Consider the following 21,820-nt stretch of genomic DNA (forward strand, 5'->3'; position numbering starts at 1 on the left):
TACTTCCAGATTTTTCATAATTTGCACTTACTGAACACTCATTGTTAACACATTAATTTCTAAATCTTGAGGCTTTCAAGATTCATACAAGCACAGTGCTTAAATTGGATGCATGCAAGAGCTGTGGCCATTCTGGGGAACTTCATTATGTAGTACCATCGTTTCCACATTAGTAAGCCTCTTTTGAGTTAAATATCTGGTCTCGAAGAATGAATGTGCTGCTTCTTCAACCAGGTAATCACTTCCTTCTACTTGTACCCTAATTCTGAAAAGCATTAGGTGGCTGGAAGATTTGTTTGCATATGCCTTGCTAATAGGCTTGATTTTTGTTAAGCAAGAACACAAGCATTTAAAAACAGTACAGTTGGAGTTTTTAAATCTTGTGCCTTATTACACAATCACTGCCTAACAAGTGAAATATAATCCTATGTCGGTGCTTGCACTTGTAATAAAAAAAGGTCAATTGTGAATGAAATTGATAGGGATAGGCTTTTTTAGATTGCTTATCAAAACTAAATCCGTCCCCACTCCTTGTTCCTCAGTTCATTCCGTCTGATTTTCCCAGTCATTGTCTTTGGCAGCTGCTGGACAAATTCAATCTGATTCAAAAGAGGAAAAAAGTAAAATGAGCAGATTTAATATATAAATCTTTTTCAGAACAGCATAGGTTTCCATCCTACTTAAATAAGAATTTGGTGACTGGGGAAATAAATCTAATTTGGTTTTAGATTGTGTTGTATCTCCTATTTTCTAAAATCTTTAAAATAATACTTGTGAATTTTCTTGCACAGTACATATTAGACTTTTTTTGATTGTTACTGTTTGATTGAACCGAGTCTAATCTTTCTGTTTCTAGCCTCCCCAGGGTTAAAATAGGTATTTGGGATTGTTTTTTGATTTTAAAATACACTCATGTTTACTTGCCTTTCTGGGATACTTGTATGGAGCAGTGAGTTTCTTGACGTGATCTTGCAATTCACAGGCCAGTTTCTTTGGATCTTGTGACTTGAAGGAAGGAGACAAGACCACAAAAGCTTTTACCACCTAAAAAGGGAAAATAAATAAAAAATACAGCATTAATTAAACTAGAGCAACCTAACAAATCAGGCAATTAAATGAAAATAGGTGAGTGTAGCCTGTGATGCAGGCTTGCTCTTATCACACCTGTGCAGCAGGGCAAAATTTGCTTTTGTGTAAGCAAATCTAAAATTAGGATGAAAGACTGTTTCTACCTTACGTTAGTAAAGGTCCTAAGTGATACATGATAAAAGTTTCAAACTGTGCTTGCAAATTTTTAAGAGTTCTGTAAAGGACACTATTAAAAGTTCTTAGATGCCAGGGCCTTTTCTGTAAACATATGTTGTTAAAGAATATATATCCAGGCAGTGGGTCAAAGTGTACATCAATTCTTAATAAAGTCACCTTTATAGTCGTCATTTTCATTTAAAAAAAAAAGAAAAAGGAATACAGGATACACAAGCTACTGCTTCCCTCTCTTTGGGTAAAGTGATGGAAAAGTTTGTATAGCTATGTTAAGTCTTCTGAATTCAGTGGAAATCTAGTGTAAGGTCTGTCACACAAGGTGTTTTATGAATACGAGGGACCACTAATTACCTCCCCTCTGATGGGATCTGGGCTGCTGACCACAGCTGACTCAACAACAGCTGGGTGCTGTATCAGGGCACTCTCTATTTCAAATGGTCCAATACGGTACCTAGGGGAGAGGAGTTGAATGCTGAGAGGTGAAAGGTAGAGAGTTGTTTTTTAGACATTTCTTGGCATTTTAACTGAAATCTACAAACCCAGAGGAGATGATGACATCATCAGATCTCCCCATAAACCATATGTATCCATCCTCATCCATGCTCCCTCTGTCTCCAGTGATATAGAAGTTCCCACGGATTGTGGAGGCAGTTTTCACTGGATCGTCCTGTTGAACAAGCAACAATTAAATATTCAAAATCCTGAGAAGCCTTAAGCTTAGAGATGAGTTTTGCCTCTTGGGACGCTGCCCATAGTATCTTTCACTACTTGTTTTCTGTCTCAAGAATGCAAAAGCTTGTGCTTGCTTCTAGAGGGGAAGATTTATCACAAGGGCAGATACAGAACTGAAGATCACACAGCAGTTCTGCAGATGAATGGGGGAGAGAATGGAAGTTTCTTAAGTCAAAACTCTGTCAGGTCAAGAAGGGCCACAGCTCTTTGGTGTTGCATCTGCTCCTGTTGATATAAATAATACATACCGTGCTGCAGGCCTGAACTGTCTGTCTGGAAATTCACTATTGGCTTACCACGTATCGAGTGAAAAAAGTAAATGGCCGCTTGGCACCCATTTTGATAGCAATGTCGCCTTCTTTCCCAGGAGGCAGCACACTGCCCTTTTCATCTATGACCTGCAACAGAAACGGCAAATGGATGATTATAACTTTCCCATTTTAAGAGCCATGTTCTAAAACTATTCAGCAGCCAACAGCTCAACCAAAAAAAGTCACCCTGCCCTGGACACCACTGTATGGTACCAAAACTTGTACAGTATGTTGTACTCTTGTGTATTACTTCCTGTGAAATCAACAGCAAACAGAAAAGGGGACCACCGTACCTGAACATCGTAGGGGGAAGCTGTCTTTCCCAAGGAACCTGGCTTAATTTTCATTCCTTTCATATTTGCACATATTATTCCCTGTCGGAAAAGACAAACAACCAGCCCAGGTATTCTTCACTGTCATTCCTGAGGCTATTCTGGTCCTTGTACTATGCCCACTGTTGAGCTAGCATAAGATCTACATCTTCCATCTGCATGAGCCAAAACAAGTCTTAGATAAATAGGTCAAGATACTCTACAACTTAAGTAATCTTAGAAGCAGTATCATAACCAAGCTGTCATTCTAAGCAAAGCAATAAATTCTCTTGTAGGCAACTGCCGTGCCATCTTTCTTTTTGGTTAAATACATATGGCCAAGTTCTGTATTTACCAACAGGAATGAGATACCGAAGTCCCCTAAGTGACAGTTGAGGTGTAACCCTTTACAAAAAAGCTGAACGAACGTACAACTTCGGTTTGGCCGTAGCCTTCATAGATAGTCAGTCCTGTTTGGCTTTTCCACTGCGCCATCACTTCTGGGTTGAGTGGTTCCCCTCCAGCCAAACAGTGCTTCAGCGCCTTGAATGCACACCTTCATAGACAGAAGATATCGCTGCGTATCAGGGGACAGAAAGGGACACATCCTGCTCTCCCTGACGTCCGTATTTCCAACCCCACGACCTCAGGACAGACCGGACTCTCTTAGGGTTAGGGTTAGGGTTGAGATAAAGCCTAGGGCTCCAGCTGGTGTAGGGCTTGAACCAGGCTGCCAAAGCTGTGAACTGGAGATGTGCAGGGCTGACGGCAGCGCAGCCGCACACGTGTCTTCAAGGGTTGAATCCCAGCCTCCGTATTTACTGCCTGTAACGCCCTGGGGCAAAATTGGTTCTAGCTTGGGGTGCCTGCGGGGTGGATTTCCACACCTCTCTGCAGTGCCAAGAAAAGGGCATGCCTCCTCGCAGCCCCTGCCTCCCACTCCAACACAGAACTTCCACTGCGCTCAGCGTTTTAAGTGGCTATGAGGGCTCACAGAAATCACTGTTAACGAACCAGGCAACAGCTTGAACAAGCAGAGCACAGTCCTGTGTTAACAGACGTGTGGTACCTGGTGAGGTCATGCTGTACCAGCATGCGGTAGGCAGTTGGGGTGCTGCACAGAGTGGTCACTGGATATCTGCACAACGTCTGACAAATTATAAAAAAAAAAAAAAAGGAAAAAAGAGGGTTAGGCAGCATTGTTTGGGGGAAAAAAACCCTTGCTACTATTACTTCCTATTCCATACTAGGATGCAAATTACAAGACCTCACTTTACACGGAAAAGTAATTCCATCACCGTCAGTGTTCAGGAAAAATGTTACCGAGTGCCCCAGACATCAGCTGAAGAGGTCATACATTGACTGTGGTAAATCACTGGTGTACCTAATTTATCCTGATGTTCACCTGATGCACAAGAACCATCCCTTGGTGTAAGACCCTGGCCCTGGAGGTGCAATGTTAAGTTTTGCAGGGGACTTCAGTAAAGCCCACATCTCGCCCTAGGACAGTCAGGCACTTCAAAACGGACACACCTAAAATTACAGGTTTCTTTTGAACATTTTGCTTGTGCCAGTTTTTTATCTAGCCCTACACTTTCTGAAACAGACTGTCACAAATCTTTAGACATGCTGCAAGTCCCTCAGCTGTCCTGACAAAGGGCCTGACATGCAGAGCCAAGTCTCCATGAGCTGTGGCTGAGTTGTGAGTAATGCTGTATTAAAAGGTTGATTTGGACTGGCAAATTTATATATCCTCCTTTACCTGGGACACAACACAGGGCATGGGTACCTTGCCAGAAAAATAATGATCTCAGCTGAGTCTGTTTTCTGACACACCTTTACTTCTCACCTGTAACACCAGCAGATGATTCAGTCACTCAGGTAGAGTTAGGCTCTTTTTTTTTTTTTTTTTTTTTTTACCTTCACTTCTGCCTGCAATGAAAATTTGCTCAGGGAAGGGTACAGGCAGTGATAAATAAAAGCAAGAAGACCCCTCATTCACCAGCCTTCACTCCAGCCACACCATGGGTAAAGCAGCCTCTAATACCGAATTTGATTTTGTGCAGAGATGTAAAATGCCATGCACGTTACAAGCAGGTGTTTGCAAGGCCAAGAAATTGAAACACCCCCCCCCCCCCCAAACTAGCAACTACCATTTTACAAAGGAAATTAAGTGGAATTAAAATCCCCAAATAACCCCGACATGTTAGGAATGTACACTTTTCCACGTAGGTGCTTTGAGCCATTTGGGAACAGCACTCTTCCCTTTTGCGTTAGATTAAAACCTCAGATTGGCTCGAGAAGCTTGAAAATAATTTCTTTTAAGAACAAGCCCATCTCACAGCTTCAGTGTTTTCACTCCTGGCTTGCCTTTCTTAAGGGTCACAGCAGCATAATTAAAATATTAATTTACATGTAATTCAGCTCATTCATCATTTCAATAGTGAAATACAGTAGGGGAGAGGTTTAAGTAATACCAGTAACGCCTACTGATAGGAAGCAGCTGGTAATATCCTGTGCCCAGAAGAATCACGCTGCAAAATCCTTCCTGTATTATATTCCTGTTTGAAGAACAATCACCATCTTCAAACAGCTAATCCCATAAACCTAAGAGGCTTACGTTCGAGGCCTGCCTGGAAAACAACATGAAATACGAGTAACTGTTCATTGTCAGCATGGTGTTCTTACATTTATGATTGCGCTTGGATCAAACTGTGGCATGGCATGTACAAAAACACACGTGCCCTGGAACCACGGACCAAACACGCTCCCAATAGCTGCCTTTACCCAAGCAGTGTCTGATATGTTCCAAATGATGTCTGAGGGAGTCAAATTCATCCAGTACCTGTTGAAGACAAAGGTGGCTGATGTAAGGGAGTCTGTAAGCGGAAATTAAGGATGTGAGGGAGCTTTTTTGTTTTGTTTTTGTGGGTTTTTTTGCTTAGAAAGGCATGGTAAATTTGATATGAAATTCAAGAGCTCAAATAAATGCCTTTTGCCTAGCCTTTACACGGATGGCAAAGAAAACCAAATGGTATCCTAACTCATTATTTAGCCTGGATTAACAGACAAGTAGTTTCTAAAAAGAAGCCATATACTATATCGAACAAGATCCTTGCTTTGTGGGTACAGTTCAGCTGAAGAGACCAAAAAGAATGACACGTACAATATTTTGGAAGCCTCATCATCTATCCTAATTTTATCACATACACAAATTCTTCTGCTTACTTCAGAGCTGTAAAAGCATAATTAGTTGAATACTTTACCTTCCACAGAGAAAAAAACTGAGACCAAAGCTTCCATAGGAATGTTCAACCATTTTGGGAGAGCCTGAGGTGCCGCTGGTAAAGTAGATTGCCATTGGATCCTGGCTTTTTGTCTTCATGCAGCTATGGACAGCGGGGGCAGCCCTTAAAAAATATGAAACGTTACATGAAACAGTGGCTGGTGTTATTCAGCACACTTAGCTTGGATCCTCTGTGCCCAGTATATACAGCACTGTTTGGCTAGCGAGATGTGAGGGATAAAACTACTGAGATCCCCTCACTCTTGCACTGCTAGTTCTGTATTAAAGTGTTGCTGATACTGCTCGTTAACTGTTCTCTGTGGACACCTTCTCCAGAGTAAAAACGCCGACTGGCTCTCCTTTATTTGCCTTCCTTACCAAGCACCAGAAGGCCCAGCACCTTGTGTTTGACCCCAGGGCCCTTCAGAGAGCATGTCTTCTATTCTTAATGTGATTAGCTGAGGGAAGACCCACCATTTCTTTTGGTAGGTGGTCCCACTAGTTAATTATCGTTGCCATGCGTGGGAAGTACGGGGAGGCTCAAACTCCTGCTTGTCTGGCACATGACAGGGAAGTATTTCTCATCTCTTACTAGGATGAGAAAGCAAACCCGTTTCTTTTTCGCTGCCAGGACTGATGTCCACAAAGGTTTTGCTTGGCATGCAAACATCACCCATGCCTGCAAGGGCACGGGAGGTCTGTCTCCCCAGGCCAGCTGTCTCCTGGTGCCGGCTGGCAGGCAGGCACGCTGCCTGGGAGCCCTCGCTCCACAGCCCCGCAGCATCCCGGCCAGCCTAGCAGCCGGCTAAGGCAGCCGAGGACACGGGGAGCTGGGAAGTCTGGGCAATTAGCCCACGAGGCAGCCAGGCTGCCAGCGATCTGGGAAGACAGCGAGCCAGGCAGGACAGCAGCCCAGCACTCTGGGAAGACTGGGAGACTGACAGCTGAGCAAGGTTGGAGCCAGACAGCCAGCACTTTGCAAGGCAGCCATCCAGGGAAACCAGACAGCCTAGCTGCCCGACCGCCACCGACAGCCTCTGCAGGACTGACGCAGTTCCAGACAATATTTAGGTTTTATCAAATCAATTTCACCCTCTACCATGGAACTAAGCCATGGAATATTAGCCCAGCAGGAAAGAGGATTCATCAAATTGAATGTTTTAGTAGCTCTAGAAGGTTTGGGAATGCAGTGTTACTGCTTCCTCTGTCTTCCCGTTTAGGGACTGAAATGGGCAATTGTTGGAAGGAGCAGATGGAAATACAGCAAGACTGTGCAGTCAGCTGCACAGGTAATGCTGGTTCAGACACCCATGATTGTGAGAACACATGGCACATCTTATAAAGCTCTTAAAGTGACTGAAGAGCTTGGATCCCACCTTGAAGGAATGGTTTTAGCTACATAGATGCTTTTAGGAAAATACCAGCTGGTAAAATCACCCCTCAGGCCCTGAGCAGATTGCAGCAGGGTGTTTGCTTCCCTTCCACACTTTGCCTCTCCACCCCTTCCACAGACCTGTGCACTGCAGTGAAGAGCTGCCTGTTGGGTGCACTTTAGTAGCTGCTTTTCAGCAGTGTGGCAGATGGATTCCTAAACACATTAGGTTCATTTTGCGGTGCCCTCTTCCAGCCTTTCATAGTGAAAACCTATTGACATTAGCCCTATTATCATCAAGTTTTAGGAATATGGATTGGAATAATATGTATAGAATATTTTTCTTCGAGCTTTAGAGGGTAAATAGGCCACAGCTGTCTATATGAGAGGCTTTTCTGTCTATTTTTCCATATTATTTCATAGTCATATGTAACAAACCTAAATATTGTAAGACTGTACTTATTTTTTAATTAGCAGTTTAGCTATTCCCGAATATTCCCTTTCTTCATAGAAAAGAAACCTAATTGTTCTCTCTATCACACTCTCAAAGGCATCTAGTTTATTAATGAACCACAAGTGTGCAAGTGTGTTTAAACAACATGAGATATTTTCCACTAGAGATGACTTTGAATGGAGTTAAGGTAGAAGGCACTTACTTGAGCAAAACACTGAAGTTGAGCCACTCAGCCCTGCCGCTTTCAGATACAATTAGCTTCGTTTTCAGAAATTGGCACTTGGATGCAACCGAGTCCACTGCAGGAGCAAGCACATCAGTTGTAATAATGCACTTAGCCTTGGAAGCCAGCAATCTATAGCAAATGTCTTGTGCTGTCAGTTGTGTAGTCCCTGGGATGAAGATAACACCTGAAAGTGCAATAAAATTGGAAATTTATTAGGTATTTTTCACTTTCAGTCCTGATCACTTCATAGCTTCTGATTTGTTGAATACCAGCACCATTCAATCCAGAAATGACAAGAAGGTAAACCAAGACACCCCTCCCCCCACCTGAACTTGGATACAGATGTGCTGATCTGAAGTACAAAATAGCTTCTCTTTCTACAAGATCTTTTGCTCCAGGCACTATGGAAGGAGAAAGTATAACTTCTGAGCAGTAAACACTAACAGCTTTAACTTAAGCCTGTTGAAGTTACATCAAATTGATTTAACACAATCAACACAAGCCAGAGAAAGTGAAAGAAAAGTGATGAAGGTAAATCCACCAGTTGTAAGAGACCACCTCCACCAGCCCCTTCGATTGTCAAATGTTCAGGCTACAGAGACAAATAAGAAATATAATTGTTAAACAAATTGTTAACCAGCTTTTGGCACAGAAGGTGACAATCAGTCTCCAGACCATTAGGAATGATACAATTCACCTGTTCGCATGCAAGCCACGTTCAGCAGCCACCACTCTGGGATTCGGGGCAGAATCACTAAAACTCTGTCTCCTCTTTGCAGACTGCATGGCCCAGAGAGCACGTTGGCCACTTTTTGGGACAGGAATCCCAGCTCTTCAAAGCTCCATCTAATTTCATCTCCTTTTCCATTTATCCACCACAGAGCTGGATTTGATGGTCCCTTTCGTTCCTATAAACAAGGCAAGTGTAAATAGCATGCTGGTTACTTCTGAGACTCCTGTAGTTCCTTGCAGGGTTTTGGGGATGGTCCAGGCAGTGGAATCTGATAGTGTAACATATCCTAGGGCGAGGATATTAAGCATGTTTTGTTTAAAGGAGCCCTTTCCCAAGGCATGTATAAGTTCCTGTGTATCTACCTCATTTGCAATGCTCATAAATTACTTGGAGGCTTTTATGAACCCAGCACTGCGCACACTGCTGAATCAGTCACAGACACAAAGCACCACGTCCCCTCTGATGCTAAAGCAAATTCCCTCTCCTTTCTCTGCGATGTAAGATTATGTTAAAATAGAAATAGAGGAGGAAAATCTTTATCATACCGATTTGATGGTATGATAATGGTCCCGCTGAAGCCGGTGATGGTTTTAGACTTGACTTTGGGGACAGGGACACAGTTTCACTAAAAATACTGCATCTATAGGGTCAGAATTGCTACCTTTTCTATTTGAGACCACTTGTCCAGCACATCACTTGCAAAATTAAAGTACTCGGGTACTTCCTGTTCACAACGACTGATAGCTTCATAATCTGAGAAATTCAAAGGTGCAAAAGTCTTGTGATACTGGTGAAGTAATCTGCAGAGTGTCTGGATGCTCCATCGGGACCGCAACACTTGAAATTCAAGTAAAATCTTCATGGCACAAAAGCAGATATATGGGGGCTTTTGGAGATGGTAACTATCAAAACTATTTTTTAATGATTATTTCCCTCCTACAAGAGACAGAAAAATCAATAATTGTATTATGATGTGCACACTTCCAGATGAGCTGTTGGCTCCAAAAGGAACAGATGTATACAGAGCAGCAAGTTACCATTTTATCCCACCTGATTTTATGGGGTAAGCTAGAGTTCTGGTAACCCTCTTAAGTCTCCTGGTTTTTCATCTATCCACACGTTTCTCAGAGAATTCCACTTGCAGCTGACAATTCCTATTCTGTCCAGCCAAAGTAAAGGCTTGAAACTGAACAGCTGGATGTTTTTTTTAAAAAAAAAGAAAAAAGAAAAGAAAAAGAACTTGTCAGGAGTTGTACCGACTGTTTCCATGTTTTCAGCACCACAGCTGTCTCCCCCAGCCCTACAAGGCTAGTAGTGGCAAACAGGTTTGGTTGCAGGATGGATGCCATGTTCTGTTCCCGGTTTTTGCCTCAGAATCCAGGATATAACCATCACACACAACTACTCAAAGACCAGCGTAGCCACCAGCCAGCAAGGAGCAAGGGTGAGGGTCTGTGCATTTAGCCAATATGGAAGAGATGCAATAAACATCCTTACTGTTTGTTGTTTTTGTTGCTAAAGCAATAAACATTAACCAGAAGTACATTCCACATCGCTGTTTGCTTTGCCTTCCTTTTGTCCAAAGAAAAGACTGTGCCTCCTCCTCCCTCCAGCATTTACCTTGTATTAGTTGGACAGCAGAGTATCGTGAATAACTCAGGTGGTTTTCTACATTGTGTTATTGATATTTTTACCAGGCTAATGCTTTTGCCACATCTGCATTTGTCCTTAAATATGCAGAGTTGCATTTGGTTTCACAAAATACCATTTGCAGTTGTGTATTACCCTGAAAACACTTTGCAACCGAGTGAATTAGCACTGTAGGTATGGGAACATGGTGATCAGGATACATTCCACTTCAGAGACTTAAATATATAGATGAAGGCTTTTTCTTTTTTCATGTAGTCTACTTGTAATATATGGCTTCTTATCTCTGCCCTTAACGGGTCGTTAAAAAAAGCCTTATTCCAGAACTCACAGCTCATCAGTGAAATCTTTGTGGAATTGGCTGCTGTTTTATTTTTCCTTTAGATCTGAATGAGTGACTGCAGACTCAGACCTAGAAAGACATTCTTGCAGAAAGAAGCTACTTCTTCAGTCTGCTTGATACAAAACAGAAAAGCATAACTGCTCTGTGGTAGCCTACCCTCCTTCATAAAAGTGAGAACCACGTGAAAAAAGAGGAATAGAATACGGCATTACAAATATTTCTTTTTTACATTAGGAGATAGCATCTTTCATTTTTGAGAAGACTCAGTATTTGGACAACTACTAAATAAAAACTAATTGCTCAGGGCATTTAAATAGTTTATACTTACCTGGAGATGTTACTTGTGATCGGGTGAGATTTTTCAACTTCTCCTCATGTATCTTGCCTAGTACTTACCTGGCAAGTATTGCCTCTGCCTGGCTTACTCTAGTTGTCTGAGCGGTTGTAGCCCTTCAGTAGTATTACACATCACATTCCATGCCGCGGATTATTTCTGCCCAAGAGGGCAGATTTCATTTCTCCAATTATCTTCTGAAGAAAGGCACAATCACTGAAAAAGTTGAGAGCAGATGGAAAGAACACTGAGTATGAATGGCTACATTTCTGGTCCACTGCCTTTGGAGAATAGATAATCCACCATACGTTAATATATAACTCTATTCTATGGCACCAGTGACTTTGGAAATAGCAACAGTAGGGCTTTATTTTCAGATTTCGGAGTTAAACATGGTATGAGAATCGGTATGATAAAGATATGAAGATTTTCATAAGCCTGGTGCCAATAAATATAATCTGTAGTATCTGATGGACATTTCTGGGGAAAAAATACATGCAGTTCAGACATGGCCCATCAGCTCTGAGGAGGACAACGAAAACTCAAACTACAGTCTCATTGCTACGAAACAAGGTGACAAAGGGATGAGACAGAAAATCCATGCTCTGGAGGGCAGCAACATGATGCAGGAACTCCAGCAATTCAATTATGAAGACACTTGGTTTACGTGATTCTACTACAGTCATGGTACAATCTGCTGGTATTGCTACCACAGGTAGTAAGCCCGGCGAGGGGAACACATTTTTAAACTAAGACCTAGATAAATAAAGATAGCACATAAGCATATGCATAGGCTAAATAATATATAGAGACTGTATGTAAATACAGGTATTTGAAAGACATGTAGATGTGGCCCTTCGGGACATGAGGTCTTTTCCAGCCTAAATGAATCTATACAGAGGCAACAAAGGGTATAATTAAGGATCAGAGTCAGGAAACAGTCAGAGATGCTGTTAGAAACAAGCACAAATAGCAGCCATGGAGGTAACGGGCTATGCAGAGACAGAACCAGGCTGGTAGAACCTACATGTGGAATCTCTGCAGGCATCAATGCATGGCCAGTCTTCCAGGAAAACTGCTGAACTGCTGTGTGTTAGGAGTATCTGAAAGCTTTCAAGTCACTTCTGCAAATGAATGTAAGCTCTGAAATCACTCAGAAGTAAACTATGCAATTTGGCATCAGTGTCTTTGCACGAGTTGTGTACAACCTCTCTCTGGGTCTTGCTGTGGACTCAGAGCCAGCTCCCCTGACCTACTGCTGCAGGGTTCACAAGCTGTTCGATGACCCTCCCCAGCTTGCTAAATCACACACAGTATTCTGAAAAAGCAGATACTCAAAGCTAAAGTAATTATAGGCTACCTGTCTCACTTTAACACTCTTTAAAAAGGGCATACAGCAGACTGCCTGAAGTGACAGTGTTTACTGATGTTAAGGTGATCTGAAAAGAGAATTACCCTGCTGTTCTGATTTGACTGCTATTTAACTGGTTCTGCTTCTCCTCTTACCATTTTTCAATCAAGATTGGGAGCAATGATAACTATGTCTTAAGGTGCCTGGAAGCCTATGTATTTAGTCAGAGAGACTAGAATGGACAGGACAATGACAACCACATGGAATTCCCAGTGAAACCTGAAGAAAAACACAGCGCAGCACTCGGTTCTTTGAATTTACACTTCAGGAGCACATACATTGAGATTCAGAACAAGAACGTTTGGGTTGGGGTTTGAGGAACTTCAAGCCTCTGTAACAGGGCACAAAATACTCCATCTCCTCTCCCCATGTTGCAGATGACTTCTCCCATTTTACTGTGGCTGCGAAGTGGTTTTCAAGCTGTGTAATACACACACAGAAAGAGCCATTCTGAACACATGGTGCTTCTAGCCTGTGTACAAGAGAGGGAGGGTATGAAGCCCATCTTCAACCCAACGTGGAGAGACTGAAAGCAATGAGTGAGTTTGCTCACAGGTTTGCAAGACGGTCAGATTTGGCCCTTTTCCCAAGGTAAAACAGGGTAAATTCCAAGAGCACTCAGCGGTTTACGGCAACAACCCCGGGCTGCCTGTGCCATGTAAATACATTCTGAGACACACAACACAGCTGCTACTGTTTGGAAATGTCATTAACCATTATTCAGTGCAATAATGATAGGTGATAAAACCACAGATGGGTCAGCCTAATTTGTCCTCAAAGTCCTAGAGCAAACAAATAAAAAGTATGACAACCCCCAAACAATGAGCATATTATAGCACCCTTCTACCAGCACACACAGAAAAAAGCAAGTTGACCAGTGATTTTCATGGCAGTAGCAATGAATTCCAGAGAAGTTTCTCATTTGCTTACCGAAAGGTAACCATCTGCTCCCAGAAAGTACAATTCAGAGCAGCTGTTGATGCAAAAGTAGTAGAGAACTACCCAAAGGCAGGTGAAGCAGTTACTCTCTGGCATGTCTTGCTTACTTCAAATAGAACACTTTGGACAGGAGGCAGCCTAAAGACTTTAGCTGTGGAATGAATCTCCAAAGGACTGATGAACAAAAAAAAAATCAAAACCACCTCCTTTCACTCACTTTTGTAATTTCCTCAAAAACCGTAATCCTCTCAGCATGCAAATACTCCAAAGAGCAGGGTTTATTTTTCATTGGGGGTCTAATTCTGCTCCTAAAGAACTACACTACTGAAACCAGGGGATAGTTGAAAATGCAAGCCCAGATCCATTTAGATTCATGTAATCTACACAGATGCAGCATTTTGTGCATGTGTTTTCTCTTTGTTTTTGACCTCAATTACGTGCTTTGTAGCTGGAAAGGAAAGCAATACATCCCTTTCAGAGCCCTCCTGGTACAGCCTCTCCTAGGACTTGTGTTTGTGAGCAAGTTAATAACTCAATTAGTTGTCCTGAAAGGTCATCAACAGCTTTAGTACACAGCACATTCGGTATTTTCCCAGGCTTTTGGTGCAACAGCAGATGTGCTCATGGGTACTGCATAGTAGGCTTACAGCAGAACCAGGAAATTTTGAGATAAATAGCTGTGGGCTTTTTTTGGTTCAGTGGTGTTTTTGTGTTCCCAGTAAATACAACCTTGGTCACAGAGTTCAACTACTACTTCTATCTTACGAAGCAAGAATAGAGAGTACACAGGCTGTGCTGTAGCAGCACTGTGTGAGGTGCAAGTACTACACAAGGGCAACAAGAAATGTGAGATGTGACCTAACAGGGATGATCTAAACCTCTGCTGCACCTGTACCCATGTAACTGTGCTTGACTGTTATGGAAATATCTCACAGTCTGAACTGACTACTCAGTCCAGGAAATCCTTGGTTATATTTAATCCTAAAACTATATGTGACCCAGCGCTGGCTAAAGCTGGAAGTCTGATCAATAATTATTTAAAAATATTCTCACAAAATAATATTTGACACATAGTTGCATATGTTGTGGCTTTCAGTGATAACAATGCACATACAAAAATAAAGGCAAAAGCTAAAGGCAAGTCTGACTTCTCTTTTATCATTACTTTCAAAACAGTTTTTCCCACATACATTTAAGATTATAGGGAATATATTGCTTTAGAAACACCCCAAAGCACCAGAACAAAAACTGGTCTTCTACTCTTATTCAGAAGGTGGTTCAGCACCTCTTAAGACTGACAGGGAACAGGATGCCAGAAGGCAGAAAACAAGTCCAGGATGAGCATGTTCTGGCCAGGAGCACAGCAGCAAAGCTAAGCCCTTCCCCACTCTTTGTTCCTCAGTTTCCTCCTTTGGATTTTCCCAGGGATCATCTTTGGTAGTTGTTGAACAAACTCCAACTCATCTGTAAAGAGAAGTAACTTTGCAGTTTGACAAAGCTGCATTCCAAGCCGTGTTCCGTTTCTGTGGCAAGCATGCAATTTTAAAAGCTACAGGCTCTTTTGAGGATGAAGTAGGCAGGCAGCACATCAGTCCCAGTGCACAACAAAAAGAGTGAGTTACCTTTTAGAGAAACAGAGCTCATCAGTTGAGTGACTCAGTGATTCCACAAACCAGTAGTGCAGGACAATCATGTGCCACTGAATGTGAGCACAACTTGAACTTCAAAGGGAGCAAATAAAGGGCTTTACCTGGCTGCTTGAAACCCTGGCCAGTGGGACAGTGCTAGGACTCCTGCCCACACTGAACAGAAATGTTTTGATTCACCTGTTTCTTCATTTTTTTCCTAGTCAGGTTCAGGTTTTGTATCCTCACAAAACTGCATTAACATGCTGGTGAGTCTGACTGACCTGAAGTATAGACAGAAAGTCTGGCCACAACAGAGAGGAAACCTCCGGAGCAAGACCTTTCCTGCTGTAACGAGCAATTTACACCACTAGAATGGGGCTCAGGGAAAAACGTGACCAGATCTGTTTAAAGCCCACCATAGACCAGTACCAAACCCCAAGACTCTGTTCAGGATTATATTTTTAAGATTGCTTTAAAAACAATTACTTCCCAAGGTCATAATTAGATGATATTAAAAAACTCTTATTACTTACCTAGAATAAACAGATTATGTGAACAATCCGATTAGTTCACTTCAAAGTGGATTACTTCACCAAAAAGTACTTACTCACATTTAAAATCTGAATGTGCTTAAAAAGAATCAGATTCTGCAATTGTGATCAGATGACATTTTTCATTTAATATTTTTTTATGATTGCACTTAAAAATCTAATCCTATTTCTGGTTATTCCACTCCAAAAATGGGATTACTTTTAAAATATACAACATGTTTTCCCTCTGTTCTGATTGAATCAAGGAGAGAAAAATTAGTCTCCCAGAACAAAGCTGTTACTCAGGAAAAGGGAAATTTGAACCCCTGCGTGACAGTTGTTGGAACCCTATGCAGAAACTGAGGGAAGCCAAAGACAGCAAAGCCTTTTCTGAAGGCTTTTGGTGGGAGGTGGCACAGCACTGCTTCGCCAGGTGGGCTTCTCCTGCTACTCCTGATCAGCTATTCATGTTTAACTCTGAACGGGGGTGCCCTGGCTTTCTTTCCAACCGTTCTAGATAGTCTGCTAGTGGAGTTTGATTCCTGCATCACCTGGAAAGGCTATAGTACTGTTTACCTCTGCACAGCCTACTGCCACCAGTAATGAGATGTGGAAATCCTGCTAAGATTCCCCCAGAGGTGCCATACCCTTTGAGCCTGACAAATCTGCAGCCAGTGGAAACTGTGACCATTCTGCTAAGGAACTTGACAGGCTATTGACTGTTGCCAGCTGAGGTTTTCACCCATGCTGCAGTATTCACACCCTCTGCTACTGTAACATCCAAGCATTATCTTTCTCTGTTCAGTTATTAATTAAAAACGTCTAGAAATACATTTATATTTTATCACTGTATTGAATTTGTAAAATCTGATTCTTTTGTTTAAAATAATTAGGACAAATTTACGCTCATAGACACAATTTGATTAGGTGAAGGACCATTTCATTTCCCTGTACATAGTCACAGTGAAATCTAATATAGGTTCATCTGTATTTTCAATGTAAGCAGATGACATCAGATCCCATCAGGACAGGCCTATGATGTTACCTAAGCAGTGTTTACTGATGTAGTTAGGATGGGGTCAGATTTAAAAGAAGTTCCACTAGAGAAAAAAAAAAGAAGAATTCTACTATTCTAAAATATAACCTGCTTAGATTTTGAATCTGATTACTGGGTTTGATTAGAGGAGTTTTAATTTTAGGGTGCATTGCAAGGTACTCTTTGTATATTCAAAACTCAGTGACACTTGCCTTTCTTGGGTATTTGTAAGGTGCTGTAACTTTTTTTTCACATGCTGAAGAATTAATTTTTCAAGATCATGAGATGTAAATTCAGGAGACAGAACAATAAAAGCTTTTACCACCTACAGGAGAGAGCCAGAGTAAGGCAACACTCAGCAATCACTAACTTGATGAATAACGTTCAACAGAAAGACTAAGATGAATAACGCAATTTTCTACAATCAAATTTCTTTCAAGGCAGTGGAAAGAAAAGTTTCCAAGACAGACACTGGATAACTTTCTGGTTTTTGTCACTTGTTGAGCTACACAAATAGGCCTTAAACTACTCATAGTGAGCATAGTGGCATTCCCAGCAGACAGGAATTCTTCACTGGTCTCTGGACAGCCATGTGTCCTCACAGTGCTCAAGAAGAGAGGTGATTCAGACAGGCCACATCTACTTAACGGCCTTCCTAAGATGAATAGCTAGTGAGTGTCGCATCGAGGTACAGAATCTCACTGGAATTCAGAGAAGCCTTTGCCAGAGTTTCAAACTGGCCTAGGCACCCCTAATTTTTTTGAAATCAAAAGGAAGTTAGATGCCTCGTCATCTCCTCAAATGTATTTGAAAATGTCAGTCTACATCTTTACAATACAATGTTAATACGAGCCAAGATTTCCCTCACAGACATACCTACTCTCAATACACACATACATTAAATGTTTTAGGTAGCTCCTAATGTCAGTGTCCATACCTCTCCTCTGTCGGAGCCTGGGCTGCTGACAGCAGCTGTTTCAGCTCCTGCTAGATGCCCCGTCAGGACACTCCCTCTCTACTTCAAGGAGCCCAATACAATACCTAGAGAGGAAATAAGACTTTGGTATTAATAAGCTGAGCTAGGCAAATAATTCGGAAATCTTTGATTCAGTGGTAATCCAAACCCGGAGTTTCCGAGATCAGCTATGATGCCTTCAAAAGTCACCAGTGAACTGAAATTATTCCCCAAAATGTGTTTGATTCCTTACCACATATCTAGCATAAAGACAGAATGGCCTTACTGGTTTGATCTGGATGGCAAGGTTGCCACCTTCTCCTGGAGGCAGAATGTTACCATTTTCATCTATTACTTAAAACAAAAGAAAGCTCGCTCAGGAGGAGTTAGGTGATAAGCTGTTGAACAGAGAACAGTCGTGCCATGACCTTATCTTATTTCAGACTGAAATAACCGGAATGCTTTACACTCATCAAAGTACCTGAATGCTGCTTTTCCTAATGCTGCAGGCTTAATTTGCATCCCCTCAGGAGCTGCACATACAATACTCTGTAAAAGAAAACTGAATTTATATAGTTTGTTATTCCATACAAATGGGTAATTTTGCAACTAACAAAACGATCTACAAATCTAGAAGAAATACAATGTTAATTTAAAAACATTTTCTCACTGTGATTTTCAGCTCATTTATCTAGTGGTGTAAATCAGCACAGCTAAGAGAAATCCATACAACAGCACTGACCTCATCAGTAAAAGATCCTACTCAGTGGGAAAAATCCTGTTTTCATTCAAAGTGGTGTTACAGATTAAATCAACTGGGCTTGAAAAGCTTCTGGTTTAGATTTGCTTTACAGTAATTTGGCTCCACTTCTCAGAAATGTCCTCTGATCTGTATCAGCGTAAGCAAGGCAGCAGAGCAGGGTTCTGACATTAGTGTTAGCATTCTACTAATATTTCTTGTAGGGGGATGAGCAAATCCAAAAACTTGGATTTACGGGACTTAGAGTTTCTCCTCATCTGAACCACTGAAGCAGCACCATGGAACAGTCTGGTCTCGGTTAAGAATTTTCTCCAGAGAACTTCTACCCTAGCCATTTGTAATGGTATTTCCACAGGATATATTCACTGTATGCCAGTGACTGCAAACATACCGACTCAGTCTGGCCATAACACTCATAGATATCTAATCCTGTCTCATTTTTCTACTCTGCCATCACGCCAGGGTGGTTTGACTTCCCCCCACCCATGCAGTATTGCAGGCTCTTAAATTTGTAACTTCATATATGTTGGGAAAAAAAACCCTCAAGAAATAAATGTATTAGAATCACTGAAGGAAAGATACGGTTCGAATCTATGGTCCAGCTGCATACAAGGAGAAACAGCAATTTTGCAGGTCCCCATGAGGATCCCAGCTTCTGAAATTATCACTCTCCGACAGTGCAGGACACATTCTGTGTGGCATGGGACTAAGGCAAAAAACTCCAGCCTGGATCTGGTGGAATACCTGGTAGAATCATGCTGCAACATCATGCAATAAACCGAGTGATGCAAAATGTAGACAGAATCTGGGCTTTAAAAAAACAGTTCTGTTTGCTGTGAACTTGCTGAAACTTCTTGTCACGGGCACTCCAAAAGGCAAACACCAAGCAAAAATCAAAGAGACAGTGACACCGTTATTTGGTGGGAACAGGCCATGCCTCAAGATAGTTTACAGTGGAGAAGGAGATTTCATTACTCGTTTTCACAAAGAAAAAAATCTGTGGCATTGCATAGATCAATCCATGTCTGTGGGTGGCACAAAAATTGAATTTATGTTTCTGAATTTCCACTCTGCTGACAGCACTGTCTCCCCTCATGCCCTGCCTTAATAACCCACTAATGCAACAACTTCTGCTTTCAATGACCCACTGTTTTTATTCTTGCATTTAAAATAGTTGCTGTGCAGTACTGCAGTATGCCATGTGAAAAGATGCATGATCCCATAATCCATGGAGAAAATGAGGTGGAATAGTCACATTTTATCCAGCCTCTATTAGACACATCCCATAGTGCATCAGAGGAATTAAAATTCATCCAAAGCTGGGTAATGAGGAGAAAAAAATTATAAATGAAGCATTTAATAGGAAAAAAAAATTACAAATGGGGTTAAGCAGATGTGGACATTGTGAATTAACATAATCCTCTTTCCATTCATTAATAAGCCCGATTCCTTCAGGAATCTCTCAGGAGTGTAACTTTATGTCACCCAGTAGAAGAGATTTACCTTTAGTATCATTTTGCTGCAGATCATAAGCATGGTAAGAGAAAAAAAACTTGTGGAAGTATTTAATCTGATTAAGGGACGGACACAAAATAATCTCTGCTTCCTTCAAATTTCTGTTATTCCATTTACTAAGAAAATAATGCGCTCTGTCCAGAGCCAGCCAGTCTGAGCACAATAGTAACAGGCAGTGAGGTCTGAAGAATCCAGCTGTGAATGCCTAGACCCTGAACCCAGCACCTAATCTCACCTCTGCACCTGACCGCCTATGAAGTACCACAGGTAAACAAATACTGATCGTTTATGAAAGCATCATAAAAGGCTGAGATAAACATTTTTTCTGAAACATATCCATATGCTCTATCACCCACTGGAAGGTAGTGTAAATACCCAAATTCAAGAGGCAAAGTGTGCTACCTTCTTTTGAGTCCATTTATCCAAAATGTGTGGCAGTCACAAGGCCTTAAAAAAAGCAGAGGAGTGTGGTGCTGGCAGCTCCCCTCTCTCAAGGGGAACCTGACTGGAGAGAACGGAGCTGTGCACAGCACCGGCTCATCGGCCCTGCTGCAGCCGGATTTGACCACAACTTTATTTTGTTTGTTTTCTTCTGGTAGAATCCCATTCAACAAACTTCTTGCTTTCATGGGAGATTTCATTTTCTGAACTCACTAGAAGCACGTGAGATTGTGCTTGAAGATAACTTTAGTTTGGATTTTAGGACTGTAAAGGAATCCAGTGAGAAGCAAGCTGCTGCTGGACTCTGTCACTGCCACAGCTGATGGGAGCTCAGACACTGATGGGGAGTTCTGGTCTGCACCTTAAACCTAACACTAGAAGCTGAATCTGGCAAATTGCCTCTTCTCTAATTGATCTTTTCAATAATGAACTCTTCTCACACAGATATGCTTACATCCATTTAATTTGTAAACTGTTCTTTTGTATTCTTACAGGGGGACTATTAAGATTCAGATCAAGTATAGCACAATAATTGGTTTTACATCAACAATCTGAAAAGCCTTATGAATAACTGAAGCCAAACTCTGCTAATGGCTGCTCCGTTTTTCCTTACATCTTTATTCCAACTGTTTGTATTGTGGGAAAGGAGATGAAGTTGTCGATCACTTATAAAATGCTCCAGCTCAATGAACTGGCTAAAATAACATACGCAAAGTCACAAAAATCACCATCCAGCAAATCTGAAAGACCAAGTTCCAAACACATTCTGGAAATGTATTAAGGATTTCTAGACATAAAACTAAATATTAACTTTCTTACTAATGCAAGCAGAGCAATTCTTTGTGCCCAAATACATACACACTATACGTACACACACACAGAGTATATATACATACATGCAACACTAAGCATGTACTATGAATTTCTGCAAGTATTAGTTTTTCATGACGTATGATAGCATCATATACGAAAGAATTATTTCTCACATACTGAATATAATCTCAATTCTCATTCCATTTACCTCAGAGGGGTTCTTAAAAGCAAAAGATGGGGTCTTAGTTTCATGTCTATTTCAGAACAGTCTTCAGTATAAATACATGTTACTTGTGCAAGTTCATAGTTTATATTATGCATAACAACATGCCTCAGTTTAAAAACATGCCAAACACTCCCAACCTTGCACTGAGAATTCCGCTCCTGGCTCACTGTTGGAAGAGGCATGCCTTCAAAAGAAGGGGACACTGACACATGGTTCTCATCCTACCACCAAAAATGTGGGGTTTGAATCTTGCTGCAACAAAACTGCCAGCCCCCATCTGAGCAACACATTTTTAGGACCTGTGCTGCCACTAACCCAAACCAGAAAAAATTTGTATGACCACTAAGGGGAAAACATTGAAGAAGAAATATGTTCCTTGTACCCAGCCGAAACTAAAGATTACTCTCTACCTTATAAAACTTCCAAAGGAAGAAACCAGTTCTCTAGAAGAATTATAATTTGTTACTTCACTTGTTTGCTGTCCTTAGAACAGCTGTGTTGCCCATTCTAAACCCCCACAAAACACCAAAAGAAAGGGCTAATTACCTCCAGAA

The 21,820-nt window shown here is 41.5% G+C and overlaps 1 protein-coding gene across 1 annotated transcript; it reads right to left on the reverse strand.

Moving 5' to 3' along the window:
- Positions 1-9: 9 nt before the first annotated feature.
- On the reverse strand, positions 10-21,548 carry LOC308063576 (acyl-coenzyme A synthetase ACSM4, mitochondrial-like). Its single transcript, XM_080386727.1, has 13 exons — positions 9,350-21,548; positions 8,653-8,863; positions 7,932-8,139; positions 5,884-6,027; positions 5,306-5,462; positions 3,687-3,766; positions 3,050-3,173; positions 2,600-2,680; positions 2,292-2,393; positions 1,803-1,930; positions 1,615-1,714; positions 925-1,044; positions 10-599 (listed from the first exon to the last, which is right to left on the reverse strand). Exons 1-13 carry the CDS (start codon positions 9,548-9,550, stop codon positions 513-515), a joined length of 1,743 nt encoding a protein of 580 aa, XP_080242853.1. The 5' UTR covers positions 9,551-21,548; the 3' UTR covers positions 10-512.
- Positions 21,549-21,820: the final 272 nt, after the last annotated feature.

This window comes from Falco punctatus, assembly GCF_963210335.1.
Source record: "Falco punctatus genome assembly, chromosome: 4".
Lineage (NCBI taxonomy): Eukaryota > Metazoa > Chordata > Aves > Falconiformes > Falconidae > Falco > Falco punctatus.